This window comes from Anomaloglossus baeobatrachus, chromosome 7, assembly GCF_048569485.1.
Source record: "Anomaloglossus baeobatrachus isolate aAnoBae1 chromosome 7, aAnoBae1.hap1, whole genome shotgun sequence".
NCBI lineage: Eukaryota > Metazoa > Chordata > Amphibia > Anura > Aromobatidae > Anomaloglossus > Anomaloglossus baeobatrachus.
In genome coordinates, this window is record NC_134359.1 from 212,096,355 (window position 1) to 212,120,261 (window position 23,907).

Genomic DNA, 23,907 nt, shown 5'->3' on the forward strand with positions numbered 1-23,907 from the left:
TTCCAGGTTTTAGCATTCCCCCTTTGAAATGTTCTATTGAATATTATGTCGAAGCTTACCATATTATGATCGCTGGTGCCCAAGTGCTCCCGGACCTGTAGATCTGAAATTGTATCCGGTCTATTTGACAGGACCAGATCTAGCAAATTATCTCCCCTGGTCGGTTCACCTACCATCTGAGAGAGGAAATGGTCTTGAATGGTAGATAAGAACTTACAGCTTTTAGCAGAACCAGAAGATTCTATGTCCCACTGTATGTCTGGATAGTTGAAATCCCCCATAATAAGAACCCGATTATTATTATTAGCTGCCTTTTCAATTTGTTCCAGCATTTCACCCTCTATTTGTTCAGGTATGTTAGGAGGCTTATAGCAAACTCCAATTAGCATTTTTCCATTATTCCCCTCCCCATGTACATTTACCCATACTGACTCTACATTGTTGCTGTTCCCCTCAATGTCATCATACAACACATGTTTTAGGTTAGATTTGATAAATATACACACCCCACCACCTTTTTTGCCTTTCCTGTCCTTCCTAAATGTACTATAACCCTGTATGTTTGTCACCCAGTCATGGCTTTCATCCAGCCAGGTTTCCGTAATGCCCACCACATCATAATCCATGGTTGACATAAGAGTCTCCAATTCATTCATTTTGTTTGCAAGACTTCTTGCATTTGCCAGTAGACATTTAATCCTATTAACACCTTTATTACTCCTAGCCTCCCTACGTTCCTTGTATGTCCCATCCCCCCCTAATCCTTCATTGACCCCTACCGTCTCCCTGTCTCTATCTGCTCTATCTATCCCCTTATTTGCTCCACTACCCTCCCTCCCCCCCGATCCTAGTTTAAAAGCTCCTCCATCCGTCTGACCATTTTCTCCCCCAGCACAGCTGCACCTTCCCCATTGAGGTGCAGCCCGTCCCTACCGTAGAGCCTGTAGCCGACTGAGAAGTCGGCCCAGTTCTCCATGAACCCGAACCCTTCCTTCCTGCACCAATTTCTAAGCCACATATTTATCTCCCTAAGCTCCCGCTGTCTTTCTAGTGATGCTCGTGGCACCGGTAGTATTTCTGAAAACACCACCTTGGAGGTCCTGGACTTCAGCTTCTCTCCTAGTTCCCTGTAATCATTTTTAAGGACCTTCCACCTGCCTCTAACTTTGTCATTAGTACCAATGTGCACCATGACCACTGGGCTTTCCCCAGCCCCACCCAGCAATCTGTCTATCCGATCCACAATATGCCGAACCCGAGCACCCGGCAGACAACACACTGTTCGGCATTCACGGTCTCGGCGACAGATGACCCTGTCTGTCTGCCTAATTATAGAGTCCCCTACCACCAACATCTGTCTGGGCTTTGCTGCACTCCTATTTCCCTCCTTCCTACAGCAGTTGTTTTCCTGGTTGCTAGGAGCAACATCCTGCTGTAGTGACCCTAGTCCAGGCCCTTCATTCCTAATATCAGCCAAACAGGCATATTTACTAGGTTGTGCCAGGTCAGGACTAGGCTCCCTGACACTTTTCCCCCTACCTCTTCTTCTAACTGTTACCCAGCTACCTACCTCTGGGTCCTGATCTTCCCCACTTCCACCCTCCTCCATATCACTGGCCCCAGCCAGAGAAAGCTCAGTGAGCTCTAAACTCCTCTCCAGGTTTGCAATGACCCTTAGTGTTGCAAGCTGCTTATTTAGATCAGTTACCTTGGCTTCCAAATACGCAACATGCTTGCATCGAGTGCAGACATATTCACCCTCGAACGGCTGCTCAAGGCATGCATACATCTGACAAGATACACACCTGGTAGCATTGTCCATGGAGCACCTATCAAATGGGGATCAACAGTAAAGTAGAAAAACAAAGAGAAAAAAATGAAAGAAACCCAATGGGAAACGTATAAGGAAGTGAACTTTGTCTCACTCCAAAATTGGCAGCAGCACTTGTCCTCTACTGCAGAACTGTGACTGATTGTAATCAACAAAGGTTTATTGAGTTGAGAATAGGCTCATTGCAAACACACCAAACACATTTGCAGTTGTCTTCTCTTTGAGCTGTCAGCTCCAATGTGGTGTCCTTCCCCCCACTCTGACTGCTTGTAAGATGGAAGATGAAGCACTATTCAAGTGTGTTTGAAATGAGACAAAGTTCACTTGTGTTGTAATTTGTTAACCCTGCTGTACTGGGTTAGTTCTGATGCCACTGCAAAACTATGTGTGATTATGAGACCAAGGTGTCAGTCATTACGTGTCTCACATTAGTAATTCACCCTTTCATTTAAAATAAGCTCTGGAGGCAGATTCTCACGCAGAGCCCTTTGAGCTTAACAGCTTATTTTCATATAAGAAAACTCTGGATTTCTCTGGAATAAGACATTGGATCGCAGGTATCTAGGTATCACTTTATTAAACTTTCTATGACCTACGTGCACACATAGATGGCCTAGGATCATAGTTCCTACTGACAGATTCCCTTCTGGGGTCTCAAAATGATCCTGAGAACTGGTGCACAGAAGAGCCCCAGCTCTAAATGGAGCAGTGGTTGATTATGCTTGCTACCACTCCATTTATTGTTTTGGGACAGCCATAGATTGCCAAGCTCTGTGATTGGCTGGTCTTCAGATTCGCATTAGAGTGAAGGGGCATTGTGGATGATCAACCACTGCTCCATTAACTTGGGGCTATTCAGAGCCATGAGCTCAGGATCGATGGGGGCCCTAGAGATCAAAAAATTATCTCCCATCATTTGGATAGATGATACGTTTCAAACTTGAGAGAATACTCCTATAACAATTTACTATGCGCCAAGGATTTAAGAACTGCATTAACATGTGATTAGAGCTGAGCGGATTGGTCAGAATCCGGGTCCGGCGGATCCGTCGCGGGTTGTGACAGAAGTCCGGATCCGATCTGGAATCCGGACCAATGTAAGTCAATGGGGAGTGGATACGGGGACGAGAGAGAGAGAATGAGAGAGAGAGAGAGAAAAAAAAAACGAACCCTGATCGTGCAGCCGAATTCCCGGGTTGAGGTCGGGCCCGGATCGGACCATGAAACCGTGCGGATCCGGATTTTTACAGTTCGGGTCCGCTCAACACTACATGTGATACCTTAAAACAGCACGTGTGAATGGCCCATCAGCCTTCCACTGACTAATGCATACAGGTATAAGCAAAATTGTTGCATTGATCTTAACATCACTCATAAACACAGTTCTACCTAAATTTGATTTAGATGACTTAGATGATTTATTGATATCAGGCAAAATATTAAATGGCATGAGATATTCTAAGATATTCTAAGCCCTCATATGTTTTGAGTATTTTATCTTGAATTTATATTTTTTTTTACATTACTTAGAATTAAGTTATAAACGTCAATGACAAATCTTACAAAGCCGTTGGTAACAATAGCTTTAGGTGTTTTGGTGTATAAACAGATTGCAGCTTTTGCTTTATTTACTTTAATTTATAGTGGTGGTCCAGACATGCGTAAAAAGTCTACAGCCAATCTTATCATGGTGTCATGATATCCTAGCAATCCTTGTGATCGGTTGGTCATGTGACCACTTGTATGTGCTTTGCATACATGCGGTCACATTCTGACTAGACTCCTGCACATCTGTAAATTTACCTTTATTAAATACAGCCAGATAAGTCTTGTTAGCATGTAACCGCAAGATTGAATACATTTGGATATGTGATTTCCCGTTTTCACCAAAAATACCAGTTCATATACCACACACTGTCACAATTTGACAGTAGGCAATCACATGAATGACTGCAGACTTTTTTCTCAAGCTTCCCAAATCTGGATGACTCCTTTAGGGCTTTTTATTAGGGATGATCGAATACTTTGATTATTCGGCTTTGCGAATATTTTCCGAATACCTTGCCGCTATTTGACTATTCGTGAATATTCGATGAGCAATGTAAGTCTATGGGAAACCCAAATAACAACTATTCGGTACTATTCGGGCTTCCCTTAGACTTACATTGCACATCGAATAGTCGAATAGCGGCAAAGTATTCTGAAAATATTCACGAAGCCGAATATTTGAGGTATTCGATCATCCCTACTTTTTATCCTTTTATTTTTTCATATATGGAACTGCCATTTTTCTCTATTGGCCAAGTCGTGTTCTTGTTTCTTGCGTATCTGAGATTTGTATTCTGGGCTCTCAATTATACATTCATTCTCTCACTTTCAAACTTACACTTAAGTTATTTATAGCCTCATTATTGCTGTCATTGTAGATGGACATTTATTATTAATTGGACCTTTGACTTGTATATACATTTGTTTAATTAGTAGTTGTCTTCCTCCGCCCACCATTTTCATCTGTGACATGTGATTTTTTTTTTTTATAGTGATACTTTTTTAATTTTTATTTACTAAAGGATATATCATTTTTACCATCCTATATTTGGCTTGCATGTTATTCTCTTGTAGGTGCATATTGCTTACCTTGTGCTTCTGGCCATTATTACTGGCTATGTGTTTTAAGTTTGCTTTGTTCAGAAATATAGATAATGTCAGTGGTATCTCAATCTCTTTCTACTGAAGAAAAATAAAATTTGGAAATGCAATAAAAATTCTAGTATGGACATAGAGATTTTGCTTTTTGTACTTATTGACATTCATTGTATTAGAATTTTCTGCGTTACTGCGTGTGGGTTGGTACCCAAACAGTTTATGACCCATACAATCTACAAGCAACAAGCCAAAGACTTTTTTTAGAACCTTTACTCCACAATACCCTGCATCAGATGTAAAGCAATGCAGTTTTAGGCCTCCTTTAGTTTTCATAAAGAAAAGAATTTTCCAGCTCACCTCCCATATATACTTGTTCAACAGTAAATCACAAAGATGCAGCACGGAACTCCTCAGGTGCAAAAAGCTCACAGTTTAAGCAAGAATACAAAATCCAGTGGATCCAGGTATGGATAAATTCATTAAAACTCACTGTTTATTGTTCCATTAAAACATTTTTTCAAGGTCACAGATGTTCCGCAGCGTTACAGATCGAGTCATCTGACATGTTTCGACATAACTTGTAATTATACTGTCTTATTCATGGATGAACAATACATCCATAAATAAGACAGTATATCTACAAGTTATGTCGAAATGCATCGGATGACTCAATCTGTAACTCTGTGGAACATCTGTAACCTTGAAAAAATCTTTTAATGGAACAATAAACAGTGAGTTTTAATGAATTTACCCATACCTGGATCCTTTAGTTTTCGGTATAAAACACTTGAGTGAAAAATTGGTACCGGTGGCATTAGTGTTTAACATCAATGCGTTACATAGTTACATAGGTTGAAAAAAAACCTAGGTCAATTTAGTTCAACCTACCACCACCAATTATACATTTTGTCACTAAAGCCTGCTTTCCACGTTGCAATTTCGCATACAAATCTTTATTTTATATAGCGCTAACATATCGTATGCGATTTGCAATGCCCCCATCGTATGTGTGGCACGTACAATTTGTTGAACGTGCCACACAAATGATTAACCCCCGTCACACATACTTACCCATCCATATGACCTCGATGTGGGTGGCGAACGTCCACTTCCTGGAGTGGGAGGGACGTTCGGCGTCACATCGACGTCTCGCGGCAGCCGGCCAATAAAAGCGGAGGGGCGGAGATGAGTGGGACGTAAACATCCCGCCCACTTCCTTCCTTCAATATTGCCGGCTGGAGCCGTGGGAGGCAGGTAAGATCTGTTCAATGTTCCCAGGGTGTCACACTGCGATGTGTGCTGCCTCGGGAACATTGAACAACCCGACGTGCAATTCGTGAGGATTCAACAACGTGTATGCGATGAACGTTTTAACGTTCAATCGCAATCGCACGTACCTGTCACACACTACAATGTACCTTACGATGCCGGATGTGCATCACTTACGACGTGACCCCGCCGACACATCGTAAGATATATTGTAGCATGTAAAGCGGGCTTAAGTCACTTATAACCAATTGATTGCGTGATCAGTGTGTCCAATTTTACCATCAGTTGTCATCAGTGTTTTTCACAGATGGCTAAAGAAATAAAGAAATTACAAATCTCCTGCTACACATTGCAATGTTAAACATGTACAGCACACACACAGCACATAGATGCCATCTGTGGGATGTGTGTGTTTTTCATCCGTGCTGCCGGAAAAAAAGCCCCATAGCTTATAATGGGTACGTGGAAAAACTGTATACCACACGTTCCGGAAACATGGATGTGTGAGGGAGTCATCAGGCTGAATGCTGCAATTCTAGAGTGTCAGGTTTTCCACCAGGTAAATCCAAGCTTCTAATATTTTTTTGCAAATTAAAAAGGACCAATTTTCATTAGCATGTGGGATGCTATTTTCATCCATCTTTATGCATACAAAAAAACACTATCTAAGCTCCTCATACCCTTTTTTTATGAAGTCAATGATTTGAATAAGTGAGATTCCGCTATAATTCATGGCAAAAGAAGACATGTCTAAATTTTTTTCAGAATAAAAATTACAGACCTATGAAAAGACCTGTAGACTAGAGGTTTTCGAACCAAACACCAACTAAAAAGCACAGGGCTCAGGTTTGGAGTTTAAATGCTTTACATGCGAACTTAACTTGCGCTAGCAATGCTGTGGTAAGGTACACTTGGCGCTCAGCCCTGTGTGAGCCACTGGCAGTGTTTGAATGGCTCACACTGGGGGTAACATCAGCGTGATCACATGTGTGCCACAAAAGAAAATACCCTCCCCCGGAAGTGATCTGCTTATGGCTGTCTGTATGTGGGTGGAGACTCAAACTGCCAATCCGTGTTTTGAATCTCATCGTGAAATGTTCAATCACGTAGAGGTTCGTTTGCTGCCAACAAACCAAACCTCTGTAGGTTCACTCATCTTTACTGTAGACGATAATAGTTGTGTGTTTCATTTGTGAAAATCACAGACAGAACACAGATAGACTGTGTATCATTACTTTCTTATGAATGATGCCACTATGACTTTCCATCAGAGGTGTTAAAGGTAATGTGTGAGAAGTAATGTTCATAAAGCCTTCCAGACCGGGATTGTGATTGCTGGTGTGTAGCAAGTGTAACAGCAGCAAGTATGTCTGACAGCAATAAAGCAAGCATGTTCATAATTGGTTCAGCAAGTAATTTCTTTTCTTATTTTATTATAATTTGACTTGGGGTAGGGGTCATTTAAATTGTTTTCTCATGGCTTCAAATTGGGGAAGTCCAGAACAGTGGTAGTCTTATGTTCATCACTCTCATCAATAGGTGAAGTCCAGATCAGTGGTAGTCCCATGTTCGTCACTCTCATGAATATGTGAAGTCCAGATCAGTGGTAGTCCCATGGTTGTCACTCTCATCAATAGGTGAAGTCCAGATCAGTGGTAGTCCCATGTTCGTCACTCTCATCAATAGGTGAAGTCCAGATCAGTGGTAGTCCCATGTTCGTCACTCTCATCACCTGCTTTACCTGAGGCCAGATGTAAACATGAAATGGACAGTACATAGAAGAACTCCATTTAGTGCTAAGTGCATATGGCCAAAATCGAGTGTTCAACTCAGTATGAACTAAGATGCAGTTCTTGGCAATAGCAACTAGATCCTGAATGGAGGTGTCCTGTTACGGTATTGTTCATTGTTAATATACAATCAATGACTGCACTGAAACAGCTGATTTTGGTGGTGCTGGGTGTGGGACTCTGACTGATTTGCCTTTAATGGCCTATTCAAAGATATGTCATCAATATCCATATCTTGAGCATTCCCCATAAAGATATGGATTATGTGCTCAAAGACAGACACTAAGCTACAATGCCAGTACAATTTTCCCTCTAGAGTCCTGTGTATAACAGCCTTTCTATATTAAAGGAATAATCATCTGAATTCTACAATGCAGACAAGTCAAACCAAAAAATGAAAACATAAAATACAGAGACATAAAGGCTAATGTGTGCATACAAAAACAACAGGTTTCTCAAGGTGATGGCTATATATGTGTTGCCATAATCTTTTAGTAATGCCGTCATACATAAACTTAGAAGCTTGTAAAGGAACAAACAAACATATTAAAACTATACATTTCCAATGTCATTGCACAAATGTATTCAGGCTCTGTTAGCTGCAAGTCAACAGTGAGTTTTACAAGGTACACATATTTTTTTCTATATAAGGGAATAAATAGTATTGTTTATCAGTCCTTTCATAAAAAAGAGCACAGAAGTAACAGATTAATTAAATTTAGTGGAGACAAAAATTATATTTTATGTATTTATTTATTTATTCATGTATTTATCTTTTTTACTCAGATATATTGTAGGGTAAAGCTGGGTTCACACATAGCGACAGCGACAACGACGTCGCGGTTACGTCACCATTTTCTGTGACACAACAGCGACCTAGTAAGTCGCTGTTATGATTGCTGCTTAGCTGTCAAACACAGCAGACGCAGCAGCGATCATAACGACACGCGTCGCTGTGGAAGCCATGCTGCACTTGGTAACTAAGGTAAATATCAGGTAACCATTACCCAATATTTACCTTGGTTACCAGCGTACACGCTTAACGCTCGCTCCCTGCTCTCCTAGCCAGGGTACACATTGGGTTAATTACCCGATGTGTACTCCGGCTACATGTGCAGGGAGCCAGCTCTAAGTGGTGTGCTCTCACGCTGCCAGTGCCGGCTCCCTGCTCACGTAGCTGGAGTACACATCGGGTAATTAACCCGATGTGTACTCCAGCTACGTGTGCAGGGAGTCGGCACTGGCAGCGTGAGAGCGGCGGTGCTAGTAACTAATGTAAATATTGGGTAACCAAGGAAAGGGCCTCTTGGTTACCCGATGTTTACCGTGGTTACAGCTTACCGCAGGCTGCCAGACGTTGGCTCCTGCTCCCTGCTCGCTTCAGTTTGTCGCTCTCTCGCTGTCACACACAGCGATGTGTGCTTCACAGCAGGAGCGCGACGAGCAAAAAATGAAGCAGGACATTCAGCAACAAGCAGCGACCTCACAGCAGGGGCCAGCTCGTTGCTGGATGTCACACACAGCGACAGCGACGGGACGTCGCTGCTATGTCACAGAAAATGATGACGCAGCAGCGACGTCGTTGTCGCCGTCGCTGTGTGTGACACCACCTTTACACTGGCCAACAGTGTCTACAGTTAGATAATCCCTTTAAGGGATTTAAACAATAGGAGACTTTTACAGCACATCATAAAGTGTAGTAGCTAGGAACCGCAATCATCTAAAAAGGGGCAGTCTCCTGTTTCTCTTTGCTGATAAAATTTGGCTGCAAAAATATATTTATTCTTGATTAAAACCCAACGGAACAGCCATGCATGGCTGGACTGGCCATAGGTCTCCTGCCACAAATTCTATAGCCTCCTAGGTATAAATTATGCTATTTCCAGATAAGAGATCAGTGAGGACCAGTTTCACGTGTCCAACATTCACAGTCCAAGTACAGACCATGTCCAAATTCAGGTCAGCAGACCTGCAGCGTGTCTTGATATTGTGGTCCATACTGACCTTAGGCACTCTTTTTTCAACCATATAGTTCCTTCATATGGTACTATAATAAACACACATTCCATATATAATCAATAATGGGAATCACTTTGTGAATTAACAACCACAGAAATTCACCAATTTTTCTCATACAGAATTTGGCTGAAAAATATGTACACTTTCTGATTAAGTAACTGGTAGAAGGAGCTGCATTTACAGTGAAAGATAATCGTGCACAAGTGTTCTAAAAGAGGTGGTCCAGCACCTGAAATGTATTTTCTGTATATCAATCTTTATACACTAAACACTTTTGTATTTATTGTTACTATACAATTCCCTACACTCTTCCCTATCTTGCTAATCCCTACTTTTTTTTTCTTACTGTACTCTCTGTGACCTTTCATTTGCGTATAGGCTAAAATGTGACATGACGGGAGGCTGGAGCTGCATTCACTCCCTGAAATGTCCATCACCCTTCCTGGAACAGGTTGCCACAGGGGGCATTGCTGCAGTTACTTACTACAGTTTCTTGCATTGCCACTCCCTCTGAAGACGTCCTTAGTCCTGAATGATAGACACTTGTGAGCGAGGTTAGTGCTGACTAACACGCTACTCCTCTCTACAGCGCTGTTGCTTCTGTGAAAGACATTATCATGGGATGTTAATAGAAGCAGTGAGTGACACCAGCACCACCCCTGATAACAATTCATTTAAAGGCATTGCTAGAGACTATAGGGTGGCGCTTGTGTCCCTCACTGCTTCTATTTGCCAATGACAACTAAACCCCTAGACTAAGGGCTTATTGATAAAACTTTACTTTTATTTATCTCCAAAATTAAGTGATAATAAACTGCACTGTACATAGAATTTAGAATACTTAGTGGAGGAACAGCTCATTCTAATTCCTTTATGGAGGTTATCAATCTTATGTCTTTCCTATTAAAATATCTAAGTATTAAGCCTCCCCAACATGTTTCACCTATACAGCCTTCATCAGGGTAACATACGACTCATATGATGAAGCCTGTATAGGTGAAACATGTTGGGAAGGCTTAACACTTAGATATTTAACACTAGAACTACTGGACTCGTGACACCTATATAGAAATACATGGTGCAAAGTAGTCAAAATGACTACCTCAGTAATTCTAGTGTTAATAGCTAGTGTTAGGAGAGAGTTTATTACTAACGACTGCCAACAGAGCACAATGGTCAGACATTATGAAATCACAGTAGGAGAGATAACATTGAGAATCTCCATAATTGAATTAGAATGAGCTGTTCCTCCACTAAGTGTTCTTAATTGTATGTACAGTGCACTTAGGCGGGCTTTGCACACTACGACATCGCAGGTGCGATGTCGGTGGGGTCAAATCGAAAGTGACGCACATCCGGCATCAAAGTCAATATTGTAGTGTGCAAATCCTTTTTGATATGATTAACGAGCGCAAAAGCGCCGTTATCGTATCATCGGTGTAGGGTCCGACATTTCCATAATGCCGGTGCAGCGACAAGTACGATGTTGTTTCTCGTTCCTGCGGCCTCACACATCGCTGTGTATGAAGCCGCAGGAGCGAGGAACATCTCCTACCTGCGTCCCAGCTGCAATGCGGAAGGAAGAAGGTGGGCAGGATGTTTACATCCTGCTCATCTCCGCCCCTCCGCTGCTATTGGCCGCCTGTCGTGTGATGTCGCTGTGACGCCGCACGATCCGCCCCCTTAGGAAGGAGGCGGATTGCCGGCCAGAGCGACGTCGCAGGGCAGGTGAGTGCATGTGAAGCTGGCGTAGCGATAATGTTCGCTACGCCAGCAATCACAAGATATCGCTGCTGCAACGGGGGCGGGGACTATCGCGCTCGACATCGCAGCATCGGCTTGCAATGTCGCAGCGTGCAAAGTACCCCTTAATTATCATTTTATTTTGGGGATAAAGAAAAGTTAAATTTTATCAATGTCTTTAGTTTAGGGATTTTTAGTTGCCATTGGCAAATAGTAATCAAGATTAGCCCTATACTGACTTCATGAACTATCTAATGATGTCTCGCTGCTTCTAGCACCGAAACCTGATGACATCTTTCACAGAAGCAATGATCTTTTATGCAGTGCAAAAGATAATCGTTCTCAGCGGCATATTGTCTAGTGTAAACAGGACTTGCACTGCTGAGAACAATGGCAGCCTATGGGCACTGAGTGATCTGTTACACTTCACATGTTGCACATCATCTCCCTGGTAAACAGGACTTGCACTGATCATAACAATGGCAGCCTATGCGCACAGAGCCATCTATTACACTTCACACAGTGCACATCATCTCCATGTGTAAACAGGAATTGAACTAATTGGGACAATGGCAGCATATGTTTACAGAGCCATCTATTATTCTTCACACAGTGCACATCATCTCCCTGTGGAAGCAGGAACTGCACTGATGGGAACAATGGCAGCTTATGCACACAGAGCCTTCTAATACACTTCACAGAGTGCACATCATCTCCCTGTGTAAACAGGAATTGCACTGATGGAAACAATGGCAGCCTATGGGCACAGAACCATCCATTACACTTCACACAGTGCACATCATCTCCCTTTGTAAAGAGGAATTGCACTGATGAGAACAATGGCAGCCTATGCGCACTGAGCAATCTATTACTCTTCATACAGTGCATATCATCTCCCTGTGTAAACAGGAATTGCACTGATGAGAACAATGGCAGCCTATGCGCACTGAGCAATCTATTACACTTCACACAGTGCACATCATCTCCATGTGTAAACAGGAATTGCACTGATGAGAACAATGGCAGCCTATGCGCACTGAGCAATCTATTACTCTTCATACAGTGCATATCATCTCCCTGTGTAAACAGGAATTGCACTGATGAGAACAATGGCAGCCTATGGGCACTGAGCAATCTATTACACTTCACACAGTGCACATCATCTCCCTGTGTAAACAGGAATTGCACTGATGAGAACAATGGCAGCCTATGCGCACTGAGCAATCTATTACACTTCACACAGTGCACATCATCTCCTTGTGTAAACAGGAATTGCACTGATGAGAACAATGGCAGCCTATGCGCACTGAGCAATCTATTACTCTTCATACAGTGCATATCATCTCCCTGTGTAAACAGGAATTGCACTGATGAGAACAATGGCAGCCTATGGGCACTGAGCAATCTATTACACTTCACACAGTGCACATCATCTCCCTGTGTAAACAGGACTTGCACTGATGGGAACAATGGCAGTCTATGGGCACAGAGCCATTTATTATACTTCCCAGTACGCATTGTCTTTCAGTGTAAACAGTTTATTTAACAATTTTTACAGAATGGTGGACATTTAGGGCCACTGGTCAGTAAGTGGATCTGGACCCTTACACTAATAAATATTTATAGGCACCATATTATTGCTTCTGACCATTAAGAGGCTGTATTTAGTGATAATGTAGTAATGTGCCTTACACCTAGAAGAGAATGGCAGCATTACAGCAATAATACACCAGCTGTTTTTTGCCTGTAATGTTAATGCATAGATGTAAACTCTGTCAGTGATATTGTTACTGAGCAGAATACATTTTATCCTACGCAAGGATAAAGAAATAATTAATGCATAGAAACACATATGTTCTGTAAAAATATTGTTTTTTTTCAGTGAGTGGAAACACTATTTCATGATAGCACATATCTACGGTGCTGTAGGTAAAAATTGTCATCTTTATGAGAAATATCCGTAGAAGGAAATAAGACTCAATGAGCATATGTTACAAAGGAGAGATTAAAACTAAACAGGTTGCACAATCCCTTCAGAGAGATTTATTCCCTTATATTGTTCTTGCAAATTACAAGCATTGCATCATTACAAGGGACAAGACTTTATGGCCCGAATGGTCTTTGTTTTTTTTTGTGACAACAATTTGCATTTCCCTCTAATGACTTGCGCGGTTTCATAGGTTTCTCGGGCCTGCTGTGCTTATTAAATTGAATGGCATGAGAAAATACATTCAACATATCAATTGTTTATCGCCGTGGAAGATATAGTGCAGATACTTTGCATTTATTGAATGGAGGGGCTTTATTTGTTATGAAAATTGGACTTAGATATTCCGTAGCATTGCTCTGTTTGGAAATAAACAGATGAACCACTCCACGCAGGGTATATTTTTCTTCCATTTATTACCAGCCATTCTTTCCATTTAGTATTTAGGACAGTCTGCAAGTAAGGAGTTAATTCAATTTGAAAAGTCATTCCATTCAATTGAAAACTGAAAGGTTTCAACTTGGTTCTCTGTGTTTCTAACTCCCAGCTATTAACATCTCGGTTGGACATTAACTGCATGAGATGCACAGTAATGTGCACCCTGGGTGCTGTTTTGCCGATGTGAGCAAAAATACCCATGTAGGATTTCTATGACTTACTGCTTCAGGGTTTTTTAACTCATTTGGGAAGGCCTTATGCACTTTTCTTTTAAAGGTAAAACTCATCCATCTGATAATTCCCATTTTAAATCTTGAGATAAAGAATTTTTCTTAGATTCATGGGTCAGAGCAGTAAAACCCTTTGGGGTAATCCATTCTTCTTGTCTGACTTCATTTCTATTCCGTTCTGCTGATTACATGGCAATGCTGACATCTGGGGGACAAGAAGGGTTTGTCACTTACACTCGGCAAGTTAACAAACCTCAGGCTGACAAGATTGTCATATTCATAATACATAGTACAATTCATATACATAGTCAGTGTATAATCTCTGCTGTATATACATGGATAAAGATACATTATATACATACAAAACATGCACTGCTACGTTACATCTTGTTCATGTATTATAAAATTCTCATTTCTTTTTTAATTGTTTTTTTTTTAAAGCAAAATAAAAATATTCCAAAAGAAATGATCTAAACTTAGTTATTTGTATCAGGACTAATTAATACTTCTTATACCCAGTTCACACTATTTTTTGATTGTGTGTGTACCTAAAGCAAACTCCATTAAAGGGAACCTATGCCCTCCAACCCAGCAGCATGCATACCTGTATGCCCAAGTTCCCTGCCTTACCAGCCCTGTATAATGCTATTTACTAAAGTCAATGTTTCATAAAAGCATTTATAAACTGTGCTGTTCTTATGCTAATTATGCCTTTGACTAGTAAATGGGGCATTAGTTCTCAAAGCTAGTCAGCCCTAGAGTGTGAGCCCTCTTTCCATCTTATCTCCTGTGCGCTTGATAACATGATTTCCAAAAGCTGGCACATCGCAGCTCCTGGAAATCTTGTGCATGCGCACGGCTCATTTCGACAGCGTCAGTGCGCCTCAGAAGTCAGGTGTACGCGTTCCCACATTAGAGAGACACAGTACGCATCATCAAAAGAACAGCTTCTGTGCAGTGCGCCTCTCTGAAGTCAGGACTAGTACATATGGCTTCTATGGCACATTGACAGTGCAGAAATGAGCAGCGCATATGCACAAGATTTGTGATGCGCCAGCTCTTGGAAATCATGTTATCACTCCCACAGGAGATAACATGGAAAGAGGGACAACTAGTCTGGAGGACTAATGCCCCTTTGACTACCGAAATGAGCCACATGCATACAGAAAATTTCCAGTAGCTGGCGATGATGCCGACTCATGTAAATCATATTATCACACCCACAGGGGGTGATAACATGAAAGGGGGAGGACTAGTCTGGGGAAACAATGCTCTATTGACTAGTTAATGCCCTAAGTAGCATAGGATCAGCACAGTTTAAAAATGCTTTTTTTAAACATTGGTTTTAGTTACTAACGTTAGACAGGGTTGGTTAGGCAGGGAATTTAGTCATGCTGCTAAGTTGGAGGGCATTGCAGACTTGGCAGGTTCCCTTTAATGCCTAAACTACAAAATACCCAAAAAGAGGTCGGACTTTAATTATTTTTTGGATCAATGAATTGATTTTGGGTTCTTTTTCAATGAAACATATATGTTATATTTAGTTCATGTTTCATGCGTTATAGTCATACCTTACAAGTAGTAAGTACAAAATAATAGCGAATTTGGTTATATTTTGGCCTGAATCTGCATTGTGTGATGAAGGCCCTTAAAGGTGTGGTCCACTACACAGCATAGTAGCCAAATCGATGTAGAGATCATAAAGAAGGCTTTTCTAAAATACCTTGTGTTGTCAATTGTGCCTCTGAGCAGCGCTATTGTAGTCTGCCCATCACCATCATGTGACCCCAGTGCTCCATGACTTCTGAGATCCAGTGATGTCAGGTCCTGACCTGACATCACCAAGGCCTGACCCAGTCTCCCTGAGTGACTGGATTGTGGGTGGAGTGTCACCTATCATTACAGCCCAGCATCTCGCAGGCTCTCTCCTTCGCTACAGAGCGCCGGAAGCAGGAGCAATGCTGGGCTGTGATGAGTGGTAAAATTCCACCCACAGTCCAGTCACTCAGGGAGACTGGGTCCCTCCTTGATGAAATAGGGTCAACTGGAAGTTGACATGATATCAACGGATCTCAGAGGTCACGGAATTCGGGGATCATGTGATGGGGATGAGCAGACCACAATAGTGTCACTCAGAGGCACAAATGAATACACAAGGTATTTGAGAAAAGCCTTCTTTATGAGCTTTACATTGATGTGGCCACTATCCTGTGTAGTGGAGCACCTATTTAATGGAATAAAAAGCAGCTATTGACATAGCAAAATTTTGTATTGCATCACAGCCCTGGTGAAAATGTATACATTGTGGAAGCACAATATTGTGTGATCGTACCATGTTTAGGTAGTTTTGTCCACTACATGACCTACCAAACATAGCTATTTAGATTTAGACATGACCAAAACTTTTGGATTCAAACCACCAGGTTCTAGCAAATGTTCTTGAAGACTAATGCAATAGTACAACACAATCCAATTTTGGCCTCTTCCTGTACCAATTTGGAAGAAGCTGGGCAGTCTGACCTCCTATCCCTAAACTGTACAGGTGTATAACAGCTGCTTGTCCGGCCCCTATATTTTATATTGGGTGTAATACTACTCACTGATTTACTGTGGAAGATCATGTTATAATATAGATGCAGGGTAATATGGGGAAGTAATTGTCATCATAAGCCCTCTCTGTGATTCTTCAACAGTGTGTGTGAAATGGTGCTGGCAATTATTTTTTTTTCTGGCTGATCCACAAGAATCAAATTGCAAAGTGTTGAAATTCGTAGAGACCTTTGAATGTCAAGAAATTAAACTATCGATTTAAATACTTTTATGCCCAAAAATGACAAAAGTATTTACATTGATTTTTTCTGGCTAACACGGTACCATAATACAATTTTGTATTGTACATCATAAGAAATTAAGCTCAAATTCGATTCTCAGCAGATCGATCTGATTATCTCTAATAACACTGTCGACTGTAGTAAATGTCTTCAAATGGCAAACTTATAACTTTAAAACTTTTTACATGGTATTACAATTATGCACCCCCATTTTCAAAATAAGACCACTTTTTATTGCTATATTCTGGGGAACATTTGCACAGTTTCCATAGAACTCAAATATTACACAGAAACCTGATTAGAAAAAGAACAGCAATCACATACTGAATCCAGAAGATGTATCAAAACCAATATATCTAAAGATATAGATGCTGAGAAATGAGCCTTCTAGTGACAGTACATTCATTATAGGACATAATGCAGTTTACAGTAACAAAAAGGAGACGGCTGCACTCTGTAGAGCTAAAATATGTGTAACAATGAGTGTGAGAATATAGACTTGCATTGCTGCTATGAAAAACGTGTAAAAAATGGAAATATTTAGTACACAAAATTGGCCAGTTTTATGTGAGCCTAACAGCCAACGGCAAGGCGACCTCTTTTTTAGTTCTCCATTTACAGGTTCCTGTCTGCCCATTAATTGTAGGTTTGGGCATTAGAGTAGGTAGGGACCAAACAAAAAAGAAGTTGCCTTGCTATTGGTTGTTTGGCTCACATAAAACTGGCCAATTTTGTGTGCTAAGTATCTCCCTTTTTACATATTTTCATAGCAGTAATGCATGTCAAAATTCCCATATTCATTGTCCCACATATGTTAGCACTACAGAGTGCAGCTGTCTCCATTTTTGTTACTGTTCATCGTATTCAGTTTGCACCTGTTCACATTAAAAAGGTAGAAAGTGCCATTAGTCTTTTTCTTATAATGCTGTTTACAAGTTAATTAGGAATTGGTCCATATATGTTTATGGACACTTGAAATACCTGTTTTCTTTTCTGGAAGAACATTTGCACAAATTTGTCTGAATGATATATGTGCTTGCATATAGGCAAAATTTTCTAAGACGTATCATTGTTCTACTACAAGTCATGTGTCGCACATTACATTTTAATTGCATTTATTTTGATTCTATAAATATTCTCAAAATACAAAATGTAATCATTTTAAAGAACAATTCATCCCATTCTTGCAAAATGATAAACTAAGGTACACTGTAATTGATCTAAGACTTTGTGTTTATCGCTGTTTAGCACTCCGGACTATGCCAATTATCCCAGCATATTACTTCTGTGTTTGCATGTTTGTGACTGTTAATGAGCATGCCTTAACCAATTTAGTGGCTGTATAGACATTTATAGACTTGCCTGGATTGCTTTTGCAAGCATTTGATGTCTGTGTGGCTGTCAGCTTTTTTTTTTTGTTCTGCACAAAATCTAGCATCTCCAACGTTTGGTCTCAATGGATTTTCAATTTTTAAAAGTTATTTTTCCTGATTTAATTTCCTGCAGGAAAATACTAGTGTATAATGGAGAGATAATACATACAGTACATATTTTGCAATAGTAAATAATTCTATAACAATTCTACAAGCTCCAAGGAATAGAAGATGGGACCAGCCTACAGGTTGCGGCCCACACTATGTAAAAATCAAAAGAGGGAGATACCTACCTAGGTAGTCTACCTATTTGGATTCTTATAGAGATAGTACAGATACTTATAGATAGATCACCCATAACATTAAAACCACCCACCCACCTAGCTGCCTAATATTGGGCAAGTCACGCTTATTATGTCAAAGCAATTGTGATCTGTTACCTGTTTAAAGCATGGACTCTGCAACACCTCTGAAAGTATTCCATGGTTTCTGTCCAATATGTCCAACTCCCTGCTGCTGCTAACCAGACGCAGGCTCTATAAAATATATGTAGGCTGGTAAACATTTCAGGAATCAATAATGTCCCATGCACCACTTTACTATTCATGCTACTTGGTACAGCTTTCCATTAGCTGCAAATTTGCAAAGAAGATACAAGGAAGTCCAAAGATCCCAAAAAAATCTTCTCCGTCCTTGCATACAAAGACAATAATGCAGTAGCGACGTTTCGGCTGACACAAGGTCTTTATCAAGCCATAAAAAATACACACAATTGATTATGTAACTTTTATGGCTTGATAATGGCCGAAACGTCACTACTGCATTCTTCTCTTTATATGCTGGAACAAGTAAAGATTTTTTAAATGGAGAGATGCCTTGGACTTCCTTGTATCTTCTTGGTAAATATTTCAGGGCACATAGACATTTTAATGCATTGATCTGGGGTTATGTTAAAATTTGGACCCCCCCCCCCCCAGCTATCTGATATTCAGGTATTTCAAGGTATAGATCTTCAGTATCAAAATCCAAGAAGACCATTTAACAAGTCATTCTCATCATTTATATTAATGACATATCCACATATATTCATTCAGTTGTAGGCTCCACCATTGCAGCTCACGTCCATCTCTATAATGAGGTCCTTCTGCACTAAATTTAGAGAAGTAAAAACACGTGTAGAGCCATCCATTCATTTTTTTAGCAGCTCTGAATATTCCACAGCAATTGTAACTACTGTGGCAAAACAACAACACCAAGTCTGCTTCCAAGATCCATGCACATGATCAGTTGTAGAAACGATATAAAGAAAAGTGTCCAATTTCAAAAAAGTCAAAGATCATTTCAATTTAACAGTGTCCAAGATGTGAAGAGGGATAAGGCAGTCTCCTCTCCCCATGTTATTCTCCATGGTTTTTTTTTTATGACTACACACCTTCAGCCTAACATGGTGTCATAAGCCTGTTCAGTAAAAGATAGAACACAGAGTACAATAAAACCTTCAAAGAGTCTTAAGATTTTTCAGAGGGGTTTATCTATACTCATATATCATGTTGTACATACCAATGGTCAGTGGCTTTAATCTCATTGGTATATACAATGTATATAATAATAATAATTTTTATTTTAATATAGAGCTAACATATTCCACAACGCTTTACATACATCAGCCACATTGTCCCTATGGGGGCTCACAATCTAAATTCCCTATCAATATGTTTTTTGAGCATGCCAAGTTAATTTGACAGTGCTTTTCTAGGCAGAAGTAACTTGAAAAGCTGTTTGACAATCCTTCCTTAAAGTAAACACTAACCCTACCCAGATTGGCATGGCTAGTGGAAACAGTGAGATTCATTCTTTTTTTTCTTAGACTTCCCAAGCACAGTAGATAATCTAGCTGAAGGGTTTAGACTTGTCAACTACAACCTAAATCAAAGATGTCCATTACATAGGCCCTAAGTTGACCTCTATATAGAATTTGGAGTTACTTAAAGGCAAACAACCAGAAGAAAATATATAGTATTTTAGTCAACATTTATAGGTAGACTGTTTCTACATGTCACTTTTGTACTAATAAATCATTCATTAAAGTGATTGTCCAGTCTGTTGTTAATATTCTGCAGGTACTTAACAGTGACTGCAAACTTCTGAATCTTGACAGCTGTGAGATTTTACCAATATTGTGAATTTTGAATATTTCTGGCCACATTCCAACTAGATGTGTCTGGCTTACCTCAATACAAGTGAACTAAGACTGAGCACGTCTAGTTGGCATGTGATCTCATATATGCAAATAGCATATTTGCAGTTACATGACCACCCACTCTCAAAGGCAATACCACTGAATCTTGACAGCATCTGTATCCAGGCCCAAAGCTGAAATGTATTAGAAAAATCATAATGAGAACCATCTTTTAGTTGGAGATCCAAATTTGACTGAAAACTGCAAACACGAGACGTGAGCTTTAGCTGTGAGACTCCGAATGTCACGGGGAACAACACATTGATTGTGGACTCATCAAAAGTGGTTCTAATGATGATTATTATTTTTTTCAGCTGTCATTAATACTATTCTATTTTCAAGTACTCAAATATTTTGCTCATCCCACATATATACACAAACATGTAGGAAGTAGATATTGTTATTGATGATTTGAGTCCAATTATCTCTCTATGACAACACTCTACCTGACCGGCATCAGAAGATACATTGTCACCAGAGTCTCTCAGGAATTGATATTAAGTTTATGCCTTATAACTTAGAATAATTATATTTCTGCATGGAAGATAATAAAATAAAGATACTAGTTTTAACATAGAGTTATAGGAGAGCTGGCTAAAGAATAGTTCTAAAATGGTTTAATCAAATGGCATGGCGCAGGATTGTCAGGGTACATTTTGAATGTCCATTGATTGCTCTTCTAGATGTGATAGGCTAACATTTATGGCAACCATTATTCTGTAAGTAGGAAGCAGGATATAGACTGTGACTGAGGCAGGAGATGCCATAAAATAAGTTCAGGCTATGTACATTTTGTGTTCAGAGATGTTTTAGCATTGGTTGTAATCCATTTCTGATTTATTGCTCTTAAATCATCTACTGTTCCACTCCTTGCCCAGTTAGCCCTCTAGACTCGTTTCCTCTTCCCCATGGGAAAGAAATGAATTAGAAATAAAATGAGAAGTACAGATTTTCTATTTACCACAATTTCAATATTATTCAGTGAGGATATGAGTTCCACCTAGACCCTATCAATCTCTACATAACATAGCCAAAGTTTTTTTTAACCGGACTTGAGGAAGAATATACTAAAGTTTCGCCAAAACTGTTTCTTTAGTTTATCAATGTATTCTGCATTACATTTCATTTTGTCAATATATAGTCTCGGGTTGGTCAATACATATAGCACAGGTCTCAAATTCACACTAACCATTAAAATCAAAATGCATGTCCCGAATTTACGTATTGTTCTAGCTCTCATGTAAATCCCACATCATTTTGTTAAAATAGCAATGGTTAATTGCATTCTTTGAAACAAACAATGTGATAACATAATGAAAGAAGGCTCACAACCTTAATGCTCTTTTACAAATTTATCACTGGCAATAAGAGATAGAAAAATTACAGATTGGTCATTTAAAATCTCACTGTCCTTTCATACCCACTGCTCAATGGCCATTTTTCCTCGAACGTCAGTCGTAAGTAATCTGAGACAGGCTGATAGCTTTATGATGACCCCATTGGAAAAATTAACATATTCTGGCTTTTATATCCCTAGCAAACTGTCTTCAGACATCACTCAAGACTGTTGGAAACGACCAATAGTAAAAATGTGGTAACATAGTTTAAAAGTTATCCGGCCACACCTACACTTTAACCAGGATCACTTTCACAAGCTGGTGCTGGAAATAAAATATCACATGAAAGTCATTCAAATAAATGGTTGACCGTGTACTAAAGAAATGCCCTAAATCAGAGGACGCCTTTCTTTGTTGGCATTTTTTAGCTATCCAACTTACGTCTTAGAGGAAGATCTTAAGCGAGCACCTCTTCTATGATGTCCTTATGCTTTAAAGAGAACCAACCACCAGTATTGTCATATATAAACTAAAGCTAATGCTATACTGGTGCTATCATGCTAATTCTAAACATACCTTTAGTTGTGAGATCGGATGTATACTTTCTGAAATAAAGGCAAGTAAAGTTTGTGAAATGCAATGTTATTTGATTGATAGGTACAACGGAATATCTAATAGGTAGGTTGGGTTTTGCTAGTTATTCCCCCCCCCTTTCTTCCGTGCCTGTCCTTCCTCCCACAGTCCCTGTTATTTCAGGGGAAGGAAGTAGGGAGGAAGGACAGGGAACAGGAAGGACACTCAGGCAGACAAGGGTGGGAATAACTAGCAAAACCTGACTCACCTACTAGATATTCCATTGCACCTATCAATCAAATAACAGTGCATTTCACAAACTTTACTTGCCCAAATTTCAGAAACTATACATCCGATCTCACAACTGAAGGTATGTTTAGAATCCGCATGATAGCACCACTATAGTGGCTTCAGTTTATATAAGAAAATCCTGGTGGTTTGTCTTCTTAAAGGAGTATGAGGAGTTGTTTTTCTTATGAATTCACAAGGCTCATTCTTGGGAAAACGGATACCCTTGATTATGCATAGTGGAAACACCAAGGGAGAAGTGCATGAAATAAAGATTACCTTTTGGGGTTTCATTCACAATGTTGTGCACTTCTCCCCACTCCTAGGTGCTGCACTAGGCAAATTACATTGTATTTATTTTGCCTTAAGTGTTCCTTTAATTTTAAAAATACTTCTAGGAAACCTCGTTAAGAAATTTGGTATTCCTCATACATTAGCACAGTATATCTCTCCAATAGATGTGCATTCTCATATGAGCCAGCTCAATGATTGCAATTTTAGACCACACACTGTATTCTTGCTCATGCTATCACTGTAGTGCATTGTGATTTTGTTGCACCTTGGTATTTTGGTTGGTACTTAGTGCAGGTGTAGAATATATCTTTCATGCAATCACTAGATCTGAACAACAGTAACTCAGGCTCTGTAGGACACAGTGTTCACATCAGTCATATCACATAACACCTTCTATAAATCACAACCAGAAACATAGGCTTTGGATTTACACTTACAAAAACATATTTCTTAGTTTGAACAATCTGTAGCCTTGAAGCACTTTGTGATAGAATTGTCCATCATTCATATTCAACTTCATAATACCCTGTAACCATTCTTCATGACAACACTTATGAATTCTGTAGATCTAAAATCTGTCAACATGTGTTCCTTCCACATTCATTAAAATTAAATTCCTTCCCAATGTCCCATCTATACATATCAAGTCAACTGGCAGCTACTACATTTTCTAGTCAGCAAGCAGTATTGTGAATTTTATCTTCTTTTACAGAAATCAATTCGTCTTCGTTGCAGCAGATGAAATTTCTTGTAACTCCTCTTCAGGTAACAACCATTGATACTTCTTGATGCATCCGTCCAGGTCTCAATATCCTTTTTACACAAACTGCAGTTAATCACTCTAGAATGCTCTGTTAGAATCAGGCCATCAATCTTGGTTTCACCAATGTACCAGTAGCCTGTGGGCTCTGTTCTTTTATGAGCATTACACAATTTTGCTGACTGTAATACTTTATTTGCAGCTTTGGTTTTCTTTGTCACGTTGATCTAAAGCTGCGGAATCTTAAGTTGAGAATATG

The 23,907-nt window shown here is 39.9% G+C and overlaps 1 protein-coding gene across 11 annotated transcripts in view; it reads left to right on the top strand.

Annotated features, from left to right (window-relative positions):
* RBFOX1 (RNA binding fox-1 homolog 1) overlaps positions 1 to 23,907 on the top strand; it is a 974,619-nt gene that overhangs the window by 911,540 nt on the left and 39,172 nt on the right. For 5 of the 11 annotated variants that reach the window (XM_075317889.1, XM_075317888.1, XM_075317885.1 and 2 more), the window contains exon 11: positions 23,601 to 23,653. The exons of the other annotated variants lie outside the window; for them this stretch is intronic. In XM_075317889.1, the coding sequence (XP_075174004.1) occupies positions 23,601 to 23,653 (53 nt within the window). The remainder of the gene's footprint in view (positions 1 to 23,600; positions 23,654 to 23,907) is intronic. 11 annotated transcript variants of the gene reach the window in all.